At 44.5% G+C, this 17,006-nt stretch overlaps 1 protein-coding gene across 1 annotated transcript in view; it reads right to left on the bottom strand.

Annotated features, from left to right (window-relative positions):
• LOC142312957 (uncharacterized) overlaps positions 1–17,006 on the bottom strand; it is a 210,455-nt gene that overhangs the window by 33,920 nt on the left and 159,529 nt on the right. Inside the window, 1 exon segment of the mRNA XM_075351946.1 lies at positions 3,593–3,675. Coding sequence (XP_075208061.1) covers positions 3,593–3,675 — 83 coding nt within the window.

The raw sequence follows: 17,006 nt of genomic DNA, 5'->3' as shown, positions 1-17,006 counted from the left end.
AATATCTTTATATTTTATTTATTTCAAGGCATTAGGAGGATAAGTGGAGATGATCGGACCCGTGGAAGTTCGGTTCAGACGATTCAGCCGAACCTTAAATTAAGATCAGTTTGGGACACGAACTTGGCCTGAACCCCAATTGAAGTCAGTAATTGGGCAGGTCGGGTCTCCCCCCACATGCAGCCATAAACAGTTCACACTTATCCGATCAACCAGCTAGTCTCCGATAAAGCAACAGAGGACTGAGCATACCCGAGGACAGCAATGCTCGCTCAAGTAATGTTCAACGTAAAGCACCTGAACACCAAACCCAAACTCGTTTTTACAAAAAGAAAAACAGTCTGTTTTGGCATGAACACCGAAATTCGGGCTCGCTCATCAGAGCGCCGGCATTCACAGGAGATCAGCTATGCTGAAGCATCGCTCTGATCATCAGAAGCAATTGGATAGTGCAGGCTTAAGAGTCCCCTAATGGGACGAGTAAAATCAATAAAAATGTAAAAAACAAGGTTTTTAAAAATATGAAAATATAAAAAACACCCCCTTTTACCAAACTAAAAATAAAAGAATAAAAATTATACATATTTGGTATCGTAGCGTTCAGAAATGGCCGATCTCTCAAAATAAAAAATCAATTAATCTGATCGGTAATCCGCGTAGGAGAAAAAAATAAAAGCCAGAATTACATTTGTTTTGTCTCTGTAGCATTGCAATAAAATCCTATAACGTAATTAAACATCGTATCTACCTAGAAATGGTGTGATTAAAATGTCATCTCAAGATGCAAAACATAAGCCGTCACTGAGCACCAGATCGCGAAAATTTAGAACTCTACGGGTCTCCGAAAATGGCGACAGCAGCGCCATTTTATTTTTGTTGTAAACTTCAGATTTTTTTTTTTTACCACAAAAAGTAAAATTGTACATGTTTGGTATCCACAAACTCGTACTGACCTGGGGAATCATATTACTAGGTCAGTTTTACCATATAGTGAACATGGTAAATAAAAAACAATTGTGCAATTGTGCTCTTTTTTGCAATTTCATCGCACATGGAGATTTTGTTTTCCCGTTTTCCAGTACAATATGTGGCAGATTGATGGTGTCATTGAAAAGTACAACTCGTCCTGTCAAAAACAAACCCTCAAATGGCAATATTGACGGAAAACTAAAAAAGTTATGGCTCTTGGAAGAAGGTTGAGGAAAAAAAATGAAAAACGTAAAATCGTAGGTGGTGAAGGGGTTAATCGCAGATGGTGAGAGCGGATCACTGGGGATATCAAAGTCTTTTATCTGTCTGCTATTTTAGGGTACCTTCACACTTAGCGATGCAGCAGCGATCCGACCAGCGATCTGACCTGGTCAGGATCGCTGCTGCATCGCTACATGGTCGCTGGTGAGCTGTCAAACAGGCAGATCTCACCAGTGAACAGCCCCCAGCCAGCAGCGACGTGCAAGCGACGCTGCGCTTGCACGGAGCCGCCGTCTGGAAGCTGCGGAGACTGGTAACTAAGGTAAACATCGGGTATGGTTACCCGATGTTTACATTAGTTACCAGCGCACACCGCTTAGCTGTGTGAGCAGGGAGCCGCGCACACTGAGCGCTAGCTCCTTGCTCTCCTAGCTACAGTACACATCGGGTTAATTAACCCGATGTGTAATGCAGCTACATGTGCAGAGAGCCGGAGCCGGCAGCACAGGCAGCGTGAGAGCTGCAGAGGCTGGTAACTAAGGTAAATATCGGGTAACCACCTTGGTTACCTGATGTTTATCTTGGTTACAAGCTTACCTCAGCTGTCAGACGCCGGCTCCTGCTCCCTGCTCGCTTCATTTGTCGCTCTCTCGCTGTCACACACAGCGATCTGTGTGTCACAGTGGGAGAGCGCCTTTGAAGAAAACGAACCAGGGCTGTGTGTAACGAGCAGCAATCTCCCAACAGGGGCCAGATCGCTGCTCATTGTCACACACAGCGAGATCGCTAATGAGGTCACTGCTGCGTCACAAAAAGCGTGACTCAGCAGCGATCTCGGCAGTGAGCTCGCTGTGTGTGAAGCACCCCTTAGGGTCTATGTGGCGCCCCTGACCTGGTCAGGCACCACTGAGTACTGCACCCATGCTGGGGACAGTACAAACAGGTAATCCAGAAGGCTGACCGAGGTGTGACTACACAGGCGCATAGTGATCAGGTCTCGCACATGTACCTTTGAGAGGACCCCTGGGGATCCCAGGAGGGGGCAAAGCCTTCACCTCCACTTGAGGAGTGGAGGGGGCGAAGCCTCCATCTCCACTCAAGGGGTGTGGTAGAGAGCCTGGTTGCTAGGTGGCGTAGGCAGGCACAAGGGGAAAAGAGAAGGAGGAGAAAACAGTCTGAAGCAGAGTGTGGAGGAGTGAGGAGCATGGAAGTGGAGCTCAGACAGGAGCAGCAGTGCAGGTCCCACGAGTGAGCCAGTTTAGTGTGCAGCTCAGGAAGAGCAGAAGCAGACCCTGGAGCTGTTGCAGTCTAACAGCGTACGCGCAGTGACTACCGACGGGGGAGAACGGTCACCTGGTAGTGCTGCCCGAACACCACACACAGCTGGAGAGAGAGCAGTGTAGTGGAAAGTAAGGAGACTGTCAGGGAGTACCAGGCCCAAACGGGCGGCAGATCCCGATGCGGGGATAGATCCACCTTTCCTTGCTAAACCTGCCGGTGTGGGGCCCTTAAAGCCCACTCCACAACACCACAAAAGCCGCAGCCACGTAGCCACAGTTAGGGCCCATAGTTCACAGGAGGCAAGCAGCTGGAGTGATCTGGTCCAGGCGACAAGCAAACGGCAAACAAACGAGGGGAGCAGCTACTTCCCTGGGTGACCCCCATAGGGACTAAAAGTCGGGGTTACCACAAACCACAGAAGGGCTAAGGAAGGCGAGTCGGTAGCCACCCTCATCAGTCAGCCTGAAGGATACCTGGTTCCAGCCTGGTTCATCCCAGCTACGCCCGGGTTACTCACCCTGCCATCAACTGTGAGTAAAACCCCTGAAAGACATTCTGCTTGTGTGGAGTTATTCTGCGCCTTGTGGTTCTACACACCTACACAGGGCCCTGGGGCTTGCCTCACTCTCAGGAGGCTATTACAACTGGCTGCACCCACCATCAGCCCCAGGCATCCCTTAACCTGCAGTGGCGGTCCCCACTGACCGCAATTCTGAGAGTGGCGTCACGACAATCCTAAAAGAAGATCTCCTACCTGTGACAAGATCCAGCCGAGTGGAGTCCCTGAAGGTAATGCACCGACACAGCACTTGTGGGGCTTCACATCTACGTACTCAGCATTAGGAATTTGTGATTTCCACTGTGTGCAGAGCTGATTCTCTCTTGTGATCACTGGTAAAGACTTGGCTTGTCCATGACCACATTCTTCAGTTTTCTCCCTGCTCTAACTCTCTGCCTACTTGTCCAGGTTTTCCATTTCTTGAATTTGTAGTGTGAACTGCTGTTTTCTGACTGACCCGGCAGCCGTTGCTCATGGATGCTACACTGTAGCTTTGTTCTCCATCCATGAAATCCCAGTGGTTTTACTATGCAACTAGGCCTCGTATTAGAAATTTCCCACCTCATTTCCACAGTCTACATATATCACTAATCTTGTGCCTTCATCCACCACTCTACCCCAATCCATATGTTCAGACTGGCAGTCTAGCACAAAAAAATACAACAAAGTAAATAGTCAAAACTGATCAGGAACAATCATGTCCTCTCCATTCGCAGAGGTTTGTGGATGAAGAAATCATTTATCAAGATGATAATGCTTCCTACCATAGAACAAAAACTGTGAAAACATTCCTTGAAAGAAGACAAATAAGGTCAATGTCATGGCCTGCAAATAGTCCAGATCTCAATCCAATTGAAAATCTTTGGTTGAAGTTGAAGAAAATGGCCCATGACAAGGCTCCAACTTGCAAAGCTGATCTGGCAACAGCAATTACCGAAAGTTGGAGCCAGATTGATGGAGAGTATTGTTTGTCACTCATTAAGTCCATGCCTCAGAGACTGCAAGCTGTTATAAAAGCCAGAGGTGGTGCAACAAAATACTATTGATGTTTTGGGGTGTTTTATTGTTTGTTTGTATTTCATGATTCCATAGTTTTTTCCTTATAATTGAGTGATTCCATAATTTTCCCCCTGTTTGGTTTTGAAAAGTAAAAATTTGTGCACTCAGCAATTTGAGACCTTGTGCACTCAGCCTCCTGGGGATACACATTCAAAGAAACAACAATACCACTGCGCTAAATACACACAGACTGACAGTGAATTAGCTGCGGGGCTAATCGCATATACTGTGGTGAGTGTAGTTAAATGTATAACATCAGGAAGATAGACTCATATCATTGATTGTAGTCTTACCTAAGCTGTAGCGGCGGGATGAAGTGAGCATGCTGATAAAATAGCAAGGTACAGCAAATCTGATAATCAAGCAATCCGTGGAATAACGTGATGAGCGTTATAACTCACTTTCACATGTAGCTGGGAGAGCAGGGGTCCGGGTGTCCGCTGTGCTGTGCAGGCGGTCGTGCCGTCCAATAAAATCCCCAATATTGGTGAAATTAACAGGCTGCTGGGGGAATTCCATAGGTCTAGTTGCCATTTACCAACATGGCTATTAAATATCTCAAGGGGCCAATTTATGAGAATTCGCAGGAACTGTACTCACCTGCACCATTTTAATGTAGAGGCTATTCGACTAAAGGATCAGTTTATTAGTAAGGGGTATGACCCCATTCATTTAGAGAGGGAACTCTGTGCGGTGTCCTCTATGTCAAGGGATACCCTGATTTCTGATTCCATTAAAGTCCCTGACAATCCCAATGTGACGTCCGAAATCAGCAACTTAGCCATTATTACGGAATATCATGACAATAATCGAGTTTTTAGAAACATTGTTAAGAAATATTCGTACCTTTTACTAGAAGACAAATATATAGGTCGTCTAATGCCGGAGAGACCGCGCTTCATTCTAACACTATCTAACCCCTTCGGGCCCTATATACAGGTGATGCTAGTCCCGATCTACAGCTTAGGTAAGATACTATCAATGATATGAGTCTATCTTCCTGTTGTTATACATTTAACTTCACTCACCATAGTATATGTGATTAGCCCCGCGGCTAATTCACTGTCAGTCTGTGGGTATGTAGCGCAGTGGTATTGTTGTTTCTTTGAATGTGTATCCCCAGGAGGCTGAGTGCACCAGGTCTCTTATTTACCATTTGCAGCTTTACACCCGACTTCAACTAGTTCAGGATTGAGCACTGCTGTTTTTTACATATTCTGGTTTTAATTCATCGTGCAATACACGTAGCAGCTCAGCCATGTCCTTACAATCATTAAATGTAGAAAGAAACACTCGGTTATCCACAGCACAGAAAGTATTTGATCTCATTCCATGCATCATCTAGTCAGAAAGGATGCTGAACATAATAAATCATCATTTAGATCCTTGGAAAAAGTTGTACAAAATGAATTGCGCAATTTATGGGAAGTTACATCACTGGAAAAGTATTTATCTTATAATATGGTCCCCAAAGGCTTACAAGTCTATAAGGCCCTTTCGGGGGATTTTGGGGACCCATCAGTTCAAACCCAGTGTACAATATGTTCCACAATTTTTCTATCACCCTGATTTCTGATTCCATTAAAGTCCCTGACAATCCCAATGTGACGTCCGAAATCAGCAACTTAGCCATTATTACGGAATATCATGACAACAATCGTGTTTTTAGAAACATTGTTAAGAAATATTGGTACCTTTTACTAGAAGACAAATATATAGGTCGTCTAATGCCGGAGAGACCGCGCTTCATTTTTCGCAAAACACAGACACTGAGAAGTCTAATAACCCCTACCACCAAAAAAAACACGGATTGGATCCACCATCCGGGAGAATTAACACACTATATGGTCCTAGAAATGTATCTAATGTTTTTTTCCCATGCGGCTTTTGTTATAATTGTCATAAACAAAAACAACAACCAATAACCTCATTCAGAAACTCCTCAGGATCTGATCCTTACCAGATCAAACAAAATATCAATTGTAACACTACAGGAGTGATTTACGCTATTGTATGTCCGTGTAACAAAATGGATGTGGGACGAACCAAGAGACCCCTTGCCGTCAGGATAAAAGAAGATTTTAAGAACATCAATAATGGCTGCCTTGGTCATCCACTGTCACGCCATTTCACATTAGTAAGTGGTAAATCTTGTAAGAATATAAAATTTTGGGGTATTGAACAAATCCCAAAACATTGGCGAGGGGGGGGATTATATCAAACAAATGTCCAGAGCTGAATCCAAATGGATATTTACATTAGACACGCTAATACCCAACGGTCTAAACTCAGAATTAGAAATATTTGCTTTTGACTAAACAGGAGGGTCTCAAAGAAGGATGGGGGGGGTATGTGTGTGTGTGTGTGTGGGGCAGCTGGGGATGGGGGGGGGTACCTCCTAATTGATTAGTCCATACAAACACTATATTCAATTATTAAATAATTGGACACCACTCGTATTATACTCAACATCAGGTTTTGATAAACCATCATACACAAATTAGGGGCATATGCTGATTTTTATGTCCACGTCTATAATCATATAATCATATATGCATCTGTACCTTTGTATATATACATGCGTACATGGATCTATTTAAGTCTAGGCATACCCCCCACATAGTTATTTTAATTTCAATTTTTTAATTCTATTTTCAATTTTAATCTACTATTTTTTCAATCATATATGTATATATATTTTTGTGCTCTGCATATATACATATATTCTTAATATCATTATATTTTCATTACATTTATTTATTTATTCCTAATTATTAAAATATATAGTCATTTTTATCTTCCAATATACATTCAATTATACATGATTGTTTTAGAATAAAATAAAAAATTTTTTTTACACTTCATGTTTTTCTCAATCCATAGTCCACTACATGCTTCCACTATGGTATTAATCATAGAAGCATCAGAGGGCGCCATACACCAACTACATCAATCTCGTTATATTCCGTCCATCATATAAATACCCCCATATACATGCTTAGATCCTTCCCTGAGGAAGGAGGTACGTTTTCCCTCCGAAACGCGTAGGACATTTTTGCCCCAACCAAGCTCCTGTAGCTCATCGCTATCAGCTAGTGTGTGACGTCACCCGGCCAGCCTGATCGCGCGCGAAGCTGGAGTCCGGAATTACATCCGGCCGATGTATCTGGACGCAGCTAGCGCCAACCTTTTTTCCCCTAGCAGCCTGTTAATTTCCCCTATATTGGGGATTTTATTGGATGGCACAACCGCCTGCACAGCACAGCGGACTCTCGGACCCCTGCTCTCCCATCTACATGTGAAAGTAAACCTGGGTTCACACATAGCGACAACGACGTCGCTGTTACGTCACCATTTTCTGTGACATAACAGCGACCTTGTAAGTCGCTGTTATGATCGCTGCTTAGCTATCAAACACAGCAACATAACGACGGGCGTCGCTGTGCTACATGTGCAGAGAGCAGGTAGCCGCGCTTAGCGCTGGCTCCCTGCTCTCCTAGCTACAGTACACATCGGGTTAATTACCCGATGTGTACTGCAGCTACATGTGCAGATAGCAGGGAGCCGCGCATACTGCTTATCGCTGGCTCCCTGCTCTCGTAGCTACAGTATACATCGGGTTAATTACCCGATGTGTACTGCAGCTACATGTGCAGAGAGCAGGAGCCGGCACTGGCAGCGAGAGCGGCGGACGCTGGTAACGGAGGTAAATATCAGGTAACCAGGGAAAGATCTTCCCTTGGTTACCCGATGTTTACCCTGGTTACAGCTTACCGCAGCTGCCAGATGCCGACTCCTGCTCCCTGCTCGCTTCAGGTCGTTGCGGGATGTCACACACAGCGACAGCGACGGGACGTCGCTGCAACGTCACAGAAAATGGTGACGTAGCAGCGACGTCGTTGTCGTCGTCGCTGTGTGTGACAGCACCCTAAGTTATAACACTCATCACGTTATTCCATAGATTGCTTGATTATCAGATTTGCTGTACCTTGCTATTTTATCAGCATCCTCACTTCATCCCGCCACTATTCTGAATCCTTATCTATGCTAATCACGATTCATCCATAATTCTTATCATATGCTAATTACTATACAACATTCTCTGTTTACCTAATTTGATCACAGACTTCAGAAACCATTCATCAGACATTTATCTGCACACTATCTAACCGCGCTTCATTCTAACACTATCTAACCCTTTCCGGCCCTATATACAGGTGATGCTAGTCCTGATCTACAGCTTAGGTAAGACTACTATCAATGATATGAGTCTATCTTCCTAATGTTATACATTTAACTTCACTCACCATAGTATATGCGATTAGCCCCGCGGCTAATTCACTGTCAGTCTGTGTGTATTTAGCACAGTGGTATTGTTGTTTCTTTGAATGTGTATCCCCAGGAGGCTGAGTGCACAAGGACTCTTATTTACCATTTGCAGCTTTAGGCTATGTGCGCACGTTGCGTTTTTTCCCGCGGAAACGCTGCGTTTTGAACTGCAGCGTAACTGCATGCGTTCAGCTTCCCCAGCAAAGTCTATGAGAAAGCCGAAAAATCAATGCACACGCTGCGTTTATAAACACAGCGTTTTGGATGCCAAAATCGCTGCGGAAAAAAAAGCAGCATGTCACTTCTTTTGTGCGTTGTAGCTGCGTTCTCTACTCATTGAAATCAATGATGTGGGTCAGAACGCAGCCAAAATGCACTTGGACTGCATTTTTGTTGCGTTCCGCATGCTTTTTTGACAAGCAAAATGCAGGTCTTTTCAGTCTCTGTGATGTCGGTCAATTTCTGTCTGTGGATGTCGGTGAATCTCCATCTGTCTGTCGGTCGGTCGGTCTCTTTCTCTGACAGTTGGTCGCTCTGTCTGTCTGTCTCTCTCTCTGCCGGTCGGTCTCTCTGTCTGTCTGTCCCTCTCTCTGTCCGTCGGTCAATCTCCCCCCCTCTCTCATACTCACCGTTCCCCGATCACCGGCGCGGCGCTGCACGGCGTTCACACTGCTCCGGCGGCTTTTCCTCTTTTGAAAATGCAAGCCGCTCATTATTCAATCTTGTATTCCCAGCTTTCCCCGCCCACCGGCGCCTATGATTGGTTGCAGTCAAACACGCCCCCACGCTGAGTGACAGCTGTCTCACTGCGACCAGTCACAGCCACAGGTGGGCGGGTCCATATCGTGCAGTAAAATAAATAAATAAATAAATAAATTAAAAAAAACGACGTGCGGTCCCCCCCAATTTTGATACCAACCAAGATAAAGCCACACAGCTGAAGGCTGGTATTCTCAGGATGGGGAGTGCCACGTTGTGGGGAGCCCCCCAGCCTAACAATATCAGCCAAGAGCCGTCCGGAATTGCCGCATCCATTACATGCGACAGTCCCGAGACTTTACCCGGCTCATCCCGAATTGCTGTGGTGAGGTGGCAATCGGGGTAATAAGGGGTTAATGGCAGCAGCCCATAGATGCCACTAACTACTAGGTTAATCATGACAGGCGTTTCCCCGAGATACCTTCCATAATTAACCTGTAAGTGAAAGTAAATAAACACATGCACCCGAAAAAAATATTTATTTGGAATAAAAGACAAAAAAACACCCTCTTTCACCACTTTATTAAAATCCCCAAATACCCCTCCAGGTCCGGCGTAATCCAGAGGTCCCGTGACGCATCCAGCTCTGCTACATGAAGCTGACAGGAGCGGCGTAGAACACCGCCGCCCCTGTGAGCTCCACGCAGCAAATGAAGTGAATCGTGCTGTCAGAGGGGACGTCACTGAGGTAATGCCGGTGTGTGTGCGGTGATGATGAGGGCTGTAGTGTCGGGTTGTGTGCGGGGATGTCGGCGGTAATGTCAGGATGTGTGCGGGGATGTCGGCGGTAATGTCGGGATGTGTGCGGGGATGTCGGCGGTAATGTCGGGATGTGTACGGGAATGTCGGGTTGTGTGCGGGGATGTCGGCGGTAATGTCGGGATGTGGGCGGGGATGTCGGCGGTAATGTCAGGATGTGTGCGGGAATGTCGGGATGTGTGCGGGGATGTCGGCGGTAATGTCAGGATGTGTGCGGGGATTCCGGCGGTAATGTCGGGATGTGTGTGGGGATGTCGGCGGTAATGTCAGGATGTGTGCGAGGATGTCGGTATGTGTGCGGGGATGTCGGCGGTAATGTCGGGATGTGTGCGGGAATGTCGGGATGTGTGCGGGGATGTCGGCGGTAATGTTGGGATGTGTGCGGGGATGATGATAATCAGGATGCCACACACAGACAGAGCTGCGGTATGACAATGAAGTCGGGTGCAGTTCACCCGAGTTCATTTTCATTGCGCGACTCTGTCTGTCTCGGCTGTCAGCTGGCATGTAGCAGAGCTGAATTGCCGGGGGAACGCACTGTCAAAAACGCATGCAAAACGCATGGAAAAAGCATCCAGAATGCATGCGTTGTGGATGCATTTTATTTTATAAACGCAGTGTCCAGTCTGCCAGAGGGTGCGTTCTTTTCCGCACTGCAGAGAACGCAACGTGCGCACATAGCCTTACACCCGACTTCAACTGGTTCAGGCTTGAGTGCTGCTGTTTTTTACATATTCTGGTTTTAATTCAACATGCTATGGATAGTTGTTTATGTTGTTTGTCAGTGATATTTTAAATATTTATTATTAAAAGTTAATGTTTAGGCGTTTTTGGCTGGTTACCTAGCTATTTTTACTTTTCAAAACCAAACAGGGGGAAAATTATGGAATCACTCAATTATAAGGAAAAAATTATGGAATCATGAAATACAAACAAATAATAAAACACCCCAAAACATCAATAGTATTTTGTTGCACCACCTCTGGCTTTTATAACAGCTTGCAGTCTCTGAGGCATGGACTTAATGAGTGACAAACAGTACTCTTCATCAATCTGGCTCCAACTTTCACGCTGGCTCCCTGCACTCCTAGCCAGAGTACACATCGGGTTGTGAGGAAAGAGTTAACCTTTTTCACTGGTTAGAAAAATAATAGAAATTGATTCTCCTTTGCAAGAACAAGACCAGACTTATATACGTAATAAGTTTTGAGACCAAACTCAAGGACACAGAATGTTTTGACTTAGAAACAACTGAAAAACATCTTATTATGGGAAGAAATGTTATAGACTGTTATGGGAATAAAAGTCACTATGTTAATTTCTCTTGCTGGGAACATGTAATCCACGCCTTTAATGAATATGTACAGTTAGGTCCAGAAAACTTGTGTCACTGTCCAAATATTTGTTATTTTAGCTGTTTACAAAAACATGTTCAGAAATACAATTATATATATAATATGGGCTGAAAGTGCACACTCCCAGCTGCAATATGAGAGTTTTCACATCCAAATCGGAGAAAGGGTTTAGGAATCATAGCTCTGTAATGCATAGCCTCCTCTTTTTCAAGGGACCAAAAGTAATTGGACAAGGGACTCTAAGGGCTGCAATTAACTCTGAAGGCGTCTCCCTCGTTAACCTGTAATCAATGAAGTAGTTAAAAGGTCTGGGGTTGATTACAGGTGTGTGGTTTTGCATTTGGAAGCTGTTGCTGTGACCAGACAACATGCGGTCTAAGGAACTCTCAATTGAGGTAAAGCAGAACATCCTGAGGCTGAAAAAAAAGAAAAAATCCATCAGAGAGATAGCAGACATGCTTGGAGTAGCAAAATCAACAGTCGGGTACATTCTGAGGAAAAAGGAATTGACTGGTGAGCTTGGGAACTCAAAAAGGCCTGGGCGTCCACGGATGACAACAGTGGTGGATGATCGCCGCATACTTTCTTTGGTGAAGAAGAACCCATTCACAACATCAACTGAAGTCCAGAACACTCTCAGTGAAGTAGGTGTATCTGTCTCTAAGTCAACAGTAAAGAGAAGACTCCATGAAAGTAAATACAAAGGGTTCACATCTAGATGCAAACCATTCATCAATTCCAAAAATAGACAGGCCAGAGTTAAATTTGCTGAAAAACACCTCATGAAGCCAGCTCAGTTCTGGAAAAGTATTCTATGGACAGATGAGACAAAGATCAACCTGTACCAGAATGATGGGAAGAAAAAAGTTTGGAGAAGAAAGGGAACGGCACATGATCCAAGGCATACCACATCCTCTGTAAAACATGGTGGAGGCAACGTGATGGCATGGGCATGCATGGCTTTCAATGGTACTGGGTCACTTGTGTTTATTGATGACATAACAGCAGAAAAGAGTAGCCAGATGAATTCTGAAGTGTATCGGGATATACTTTCAGCCCAGATTCAGCCAAATGCCGCAAAGTTGATCGGACGGCGCTTCATAGTACAGATGGACAATGACCCCAAGCATACAGCCAAAGCTACCCAGGAGTTCATGAGTGCAAAAAAGTGGAACATTCTGCAATGGCCAAGTCAATCACCAGATCTTAACCCAATTGAGCATGCATTTCACTTGCTCAAATCCAGACTTAAGACGGAAAGACCCACAAACAAGCAAGACCTGAAGGCTGCGGCTGTAAAGGCCTGGCAAAGCATTAAGAAGGAGGAAACCCAGCGTTTGGTGATGTCCATGGGTTCCAGACTTAAGGCAGTGATTGTCTCCAAAGGATTCGCAACAAAATATTGAAACTAAAATTTTTTTTTTGGGTTTGGTTTATTTGTCCAATTACTTTTGACCTCCTAAAATGTGGAGTGTTTGTAAAGAAATGTGTACAATTCCTACAATTTCTATCAGATATTTTTGTTCAAACCTTCAAATTAAACGTTACAATCTGCACTTGAATTCTGTTGTAGAGGTTTCATTTCAAATCCAATGTGGTGGCATGCAGAGCCCAACTCGCGAAAATTGTGTCACTGTCCAAATATTTCTGGACCTAACTGTATGTTGCATAGTTACGCCCTAATCAACTTTGTATAACTTTGTAACGTAAACAAAATCAATACAGTTCTATTTGGGAGCCACACATCTCCAGGTCTTATGTGTATAACAGCGTCTGCCTGTTTTCATTGAGCTGGAATAGCAGAGGGGGGGTTACCGGTACTCTCTCCACATTCGGACATCGCTGGCAACAGCTGTGACCGTTAGCTCAACCTAACATTATCTGGCGCCCGAAAGCGGGGACCCGTGTTTATCCCAGGACACGGTGGATCGTCTTGCCAAACCGAGGACGAGGTGACCAGACGTGGGGACCAGAAATACCTGGCCAGGTAAGAGTTGAACGCTTTCTGCTCTTTGCTCTGCTCCCCATCTCTGTTCTCTTCCCTCTTCAACGTGCAAAAGGTACACTGTGAGTAGAAACTGGGTTATTGGCGGGTTTCTACTGAACTCTGAGAGAGCTTTTGCCAGCAGATGTTTTCTGTGCCTTGTTTGTTTCTCTGCCCCTCTGTGCTTTGTGCACGGAGTGTCTGCTCTCCTGCGTTTTGCTTCTGTGCTGTTGTCCTTGTTGGTTGTCATAGATCCAATACATCAGTGAGTGTTGAAAGGGAATAGTGTACCTGCTCTGTCCAATGGATGTGATATTCACTGCCCTAGTGTTAGTGGGAATAGCCCTGTTTGCCATTGCCATCGGATATAGAGTGTACCTTTGGTACAAGAAGGGTAACCCAGCGCCATTCAACATTCTCAGCCCCCTCTGAACAGTTAGGACACCACCTTTCAATAGGAATACAGATCAAGAGTCAGTCTCTGGGTACTTCCAGGAAAGGTGGTTCTAGACCTCAGCTTAGGTAGGAATACAAAAGGAGTTAGTCTCTGAGTACTTCCAGGATAGGTAGGTTTAGTCCAAAGGACATTCAAGGGTCTAAAAGCTGAAGAAGATAGACGAAGAATGGGGCAAGGAATATCAAAAGACAGAAGAGCTGGATGCACCCTACAACATCTCATTACGCGTTATCATGGCAAAAGAACAGCCAGTCAGTCAAAGGAAGTTTTTAAGACATTTGGATTGAAGGGGAAGGATCAATTGGACCCCAACAAATGGGACACAATAAGAACTACTAGAGCAGGAGTGATAGCAGATAAATCATGGACTAAACTGGTCAGAAGTCTTTCTGACATGGCAAAAACAGCCCACGATCAAGGTTAGATATACCATGAAGAATCAGACACATGGGAAGAAACTGAGAAGAAGGCTAATAAGGATCAGCAGCCTCCTCCGCACCTGTCAGCTACTCCTGCAACAACTCCAAAAATAGCAGGATCCCCGGAATGGACCTGCACAAACTGTGGCCAACAAAATCCGGATTGGAGTGAAACATGCCTAGCCTGTGGAGCCCCAGAGCACAAGCTACAAGCCACAGGACCAGTGCCCCTTTATCCCGTAGTGGAAAGAAGAGTCCTGATAAGACCACCTGTTGATCCACAAAACCCAAATGCTCCCAGAGATGCAGTTCCTCGTACGTATGAAGACTACGTACCCTGGACTCCAGCCAAGCAGATGGCTTTCCTGCAAAATGCTCCAGACCCGACTAGAAACCCAGTCAGTTTTTCACGTTACCTAAACCAAATCCAGGTCTCCTACAGAAGCACTTGGTTGGACATGGAGGGTTTGTGTAGAGTTAAAATGTCTCCCGAACTGTATGCCAAACTCACTGCCCATCTGACAGGACATGTTCCAGACGATACCCATAATGTGGAATCGGGCCAAGAATTCATGATAAGACTCAATCTCTTCTGCGCCCAGGAGCAAAGAACTAAGGGCACAATGGGACCAGTGCATCAAGGTCCTGTGGAGAATGTCAGCTCATTTTACTACAGATTGATGCAGTCATTTGCAGATGAAGATATCCTTTGTATAGTATGTATTTTTTGGCTTGCACTCATAATATATATATTAGTGCTCACTTCAGTTATCCTATTCAGTTATATGTAGTTTTTTTTCTGAATGTGAACACAGCTCCGCCCCTTTCGGCCATGTTTTTTCCATCTCCTATATAAGAAAGTCCTTAGTTACCCCTCTCCACCCACAGCAGTTTTTAATTGCAATGAGATGACACACAGTTAGGGTCACAGAGCTAGGGACCCCAATATAGAGATATGCCTTGACGAGGCTTTGGGGCTCAGTTACATTGATCAATGCGATTGCTAAATATCTCCTTTTTCCTAATATTCATAGCAGGTATGCAATTCATTATTCACATGTTCAAATTAGCAAGTAGCATTTTTCATTGTATATTCCAATATTTTTCCATATGCTTGAGGCATTATACCATTATCTATGTTTGATGTGCAGCCTTATCCTTTGTATAGTATGTATTTTTTGGCTTGCACTCATAATATATATATTAGTGCTCACTTCAGTTATCCTATTCAGTTATATGTAGTTTTTTTTCTGAATGTGAACACAGCTCCGCCCCTTTCGGCCATGTTTTTTCCATCTCCTATATAAGAAAGTCCTTAGTTACCCCTCTCCACCCACAGCAGTTTTTAATTGCAATGAGATGACACACAGTTAGGGTCACAGAGCTAGGGACCCCAATATAGAGATATGCCTTGACGAGGCTTTGGGGCTCAGTTACATTGATCAATGCGATTGCTAAATATCTCCTTTTTCCTAATATTCATAGCAGGTATGCAATTCATTATTCACATGTTCAAATTAGCAAGTAGCATTTTTCATTGTATATTCCAATATTTTTCCATATGCTTGAGGCATTATACCATTATCTATGTTTGATGTGCAGCCTTATCCTTTGTATAGTATGTATTTTTTGGCTTGCACTCATAATATATATATTAGTGCTCACTTCAGTTATCCTATTCAGTTATATGTAGTTTTTTTTCTGAATGTGAACACAGCTCCGCCCCTTTCGGCCATGTTTTTTCCATCTCCTATATAAGAAAGTCCTTAGTTACCCCTCTCCACCCACAGCAGTTTTTAATTGCAATGAGATGACACACAGTTAGGGTCACAGAGCTAGGGACCCCAATATAGAGATATGCCTTGACGAGGCTTTGGGGCTCAGTTACATTGATCAATGCGATTGCTAAATATCTCCTTTTTCCTAATATTCATAGCAGGTATGCAATTCATTATTCACATGTTCAAATTAGCAAGTAGCATTTTTCATTGTATATTCCAATATTTTTCCATATGCTTGAGGCATTATACCATTATCTATGTTTGATGTGCAGCCTTATCCTTTGTATAATTTGCAGATGAAGGGCTGGACATACAAGCAGCCGCAATACATCGCCTGATGGTAAGATCCTTCATGGATGGAATACAGGCACCTCTGGCAGAAAGATTGAAAGCGTGCTGCGCAGAATGGAGAAACATGGAAGACATAGATCTTCTAGTCAACAAAGCAAGTGGCTTAGAAACCGACGCAAAGGCTAAAAGGAGCAACAAGAAAGTTGTCATAGCAGGAGTGGATGGTCTGCCAGAAGGTACAAGAAAGAAGGCACCGACCTGCTACTATTGTGGAATCAGAGGACATGTGATCAGAGACTGTAGAAAGAAAAAGAGGGACACTCAAAACCAACCCGAGAGTCAGGAGGAGAAGACTGCCTGACTTGCGGCAGCATGGGATAGGGATGCCAGAGGTCCATTTATACACGTCCCCCTTCACATTGGCAACAAAGAAATAAGAGCTTTGGTGGACTCAGGAGCCTCACACTCCGTGCTCCCCAGGAACCTGGTGCCTGAAGGATCCATCTCATCCGAAGCTACTATAGTATCTGGTTTTAATGGACAAGCCCAGATAATCCCAATAACCCATCCACTGAAGGTGAAACTGGGACCACACATGTTCGCATCTAAATTCTTAGTGTCCCCCCAGGGTGGAGATTCCCTAGTGGGAGCAGATGTACTATCAAGACTACAAGCTCAGATAGTCTACAATGAAGACGGATCTGCTATCCTGCAAATTCCAGAAGATATCGCAGAAGAAGTTCTGTGCACCATCCAGATGATCGAAGATCAATCAGAATCTG

The sequence above is a fragment of the Anomaloglossus baeobatrachus genome, chromosome 5 (assembly GCF_048569485.1).
Source record: "Anomaloglossus baeobatrachus isolate aAnoBae1 chromosome 5, aAnoBae1.hap1, whole genome shotgun sequence".
In the NCBI taxonomy this organism is placed as follows: Eukaryota; Metazoa; Chordata; class Amphibia; order Anura; family Aromobatidae; genus Anomaloglossus; species Anomaloglossus baeobatrachus.
This window is presented reverse-complemented; position numbering and strand designations above follow the sequence as displayed.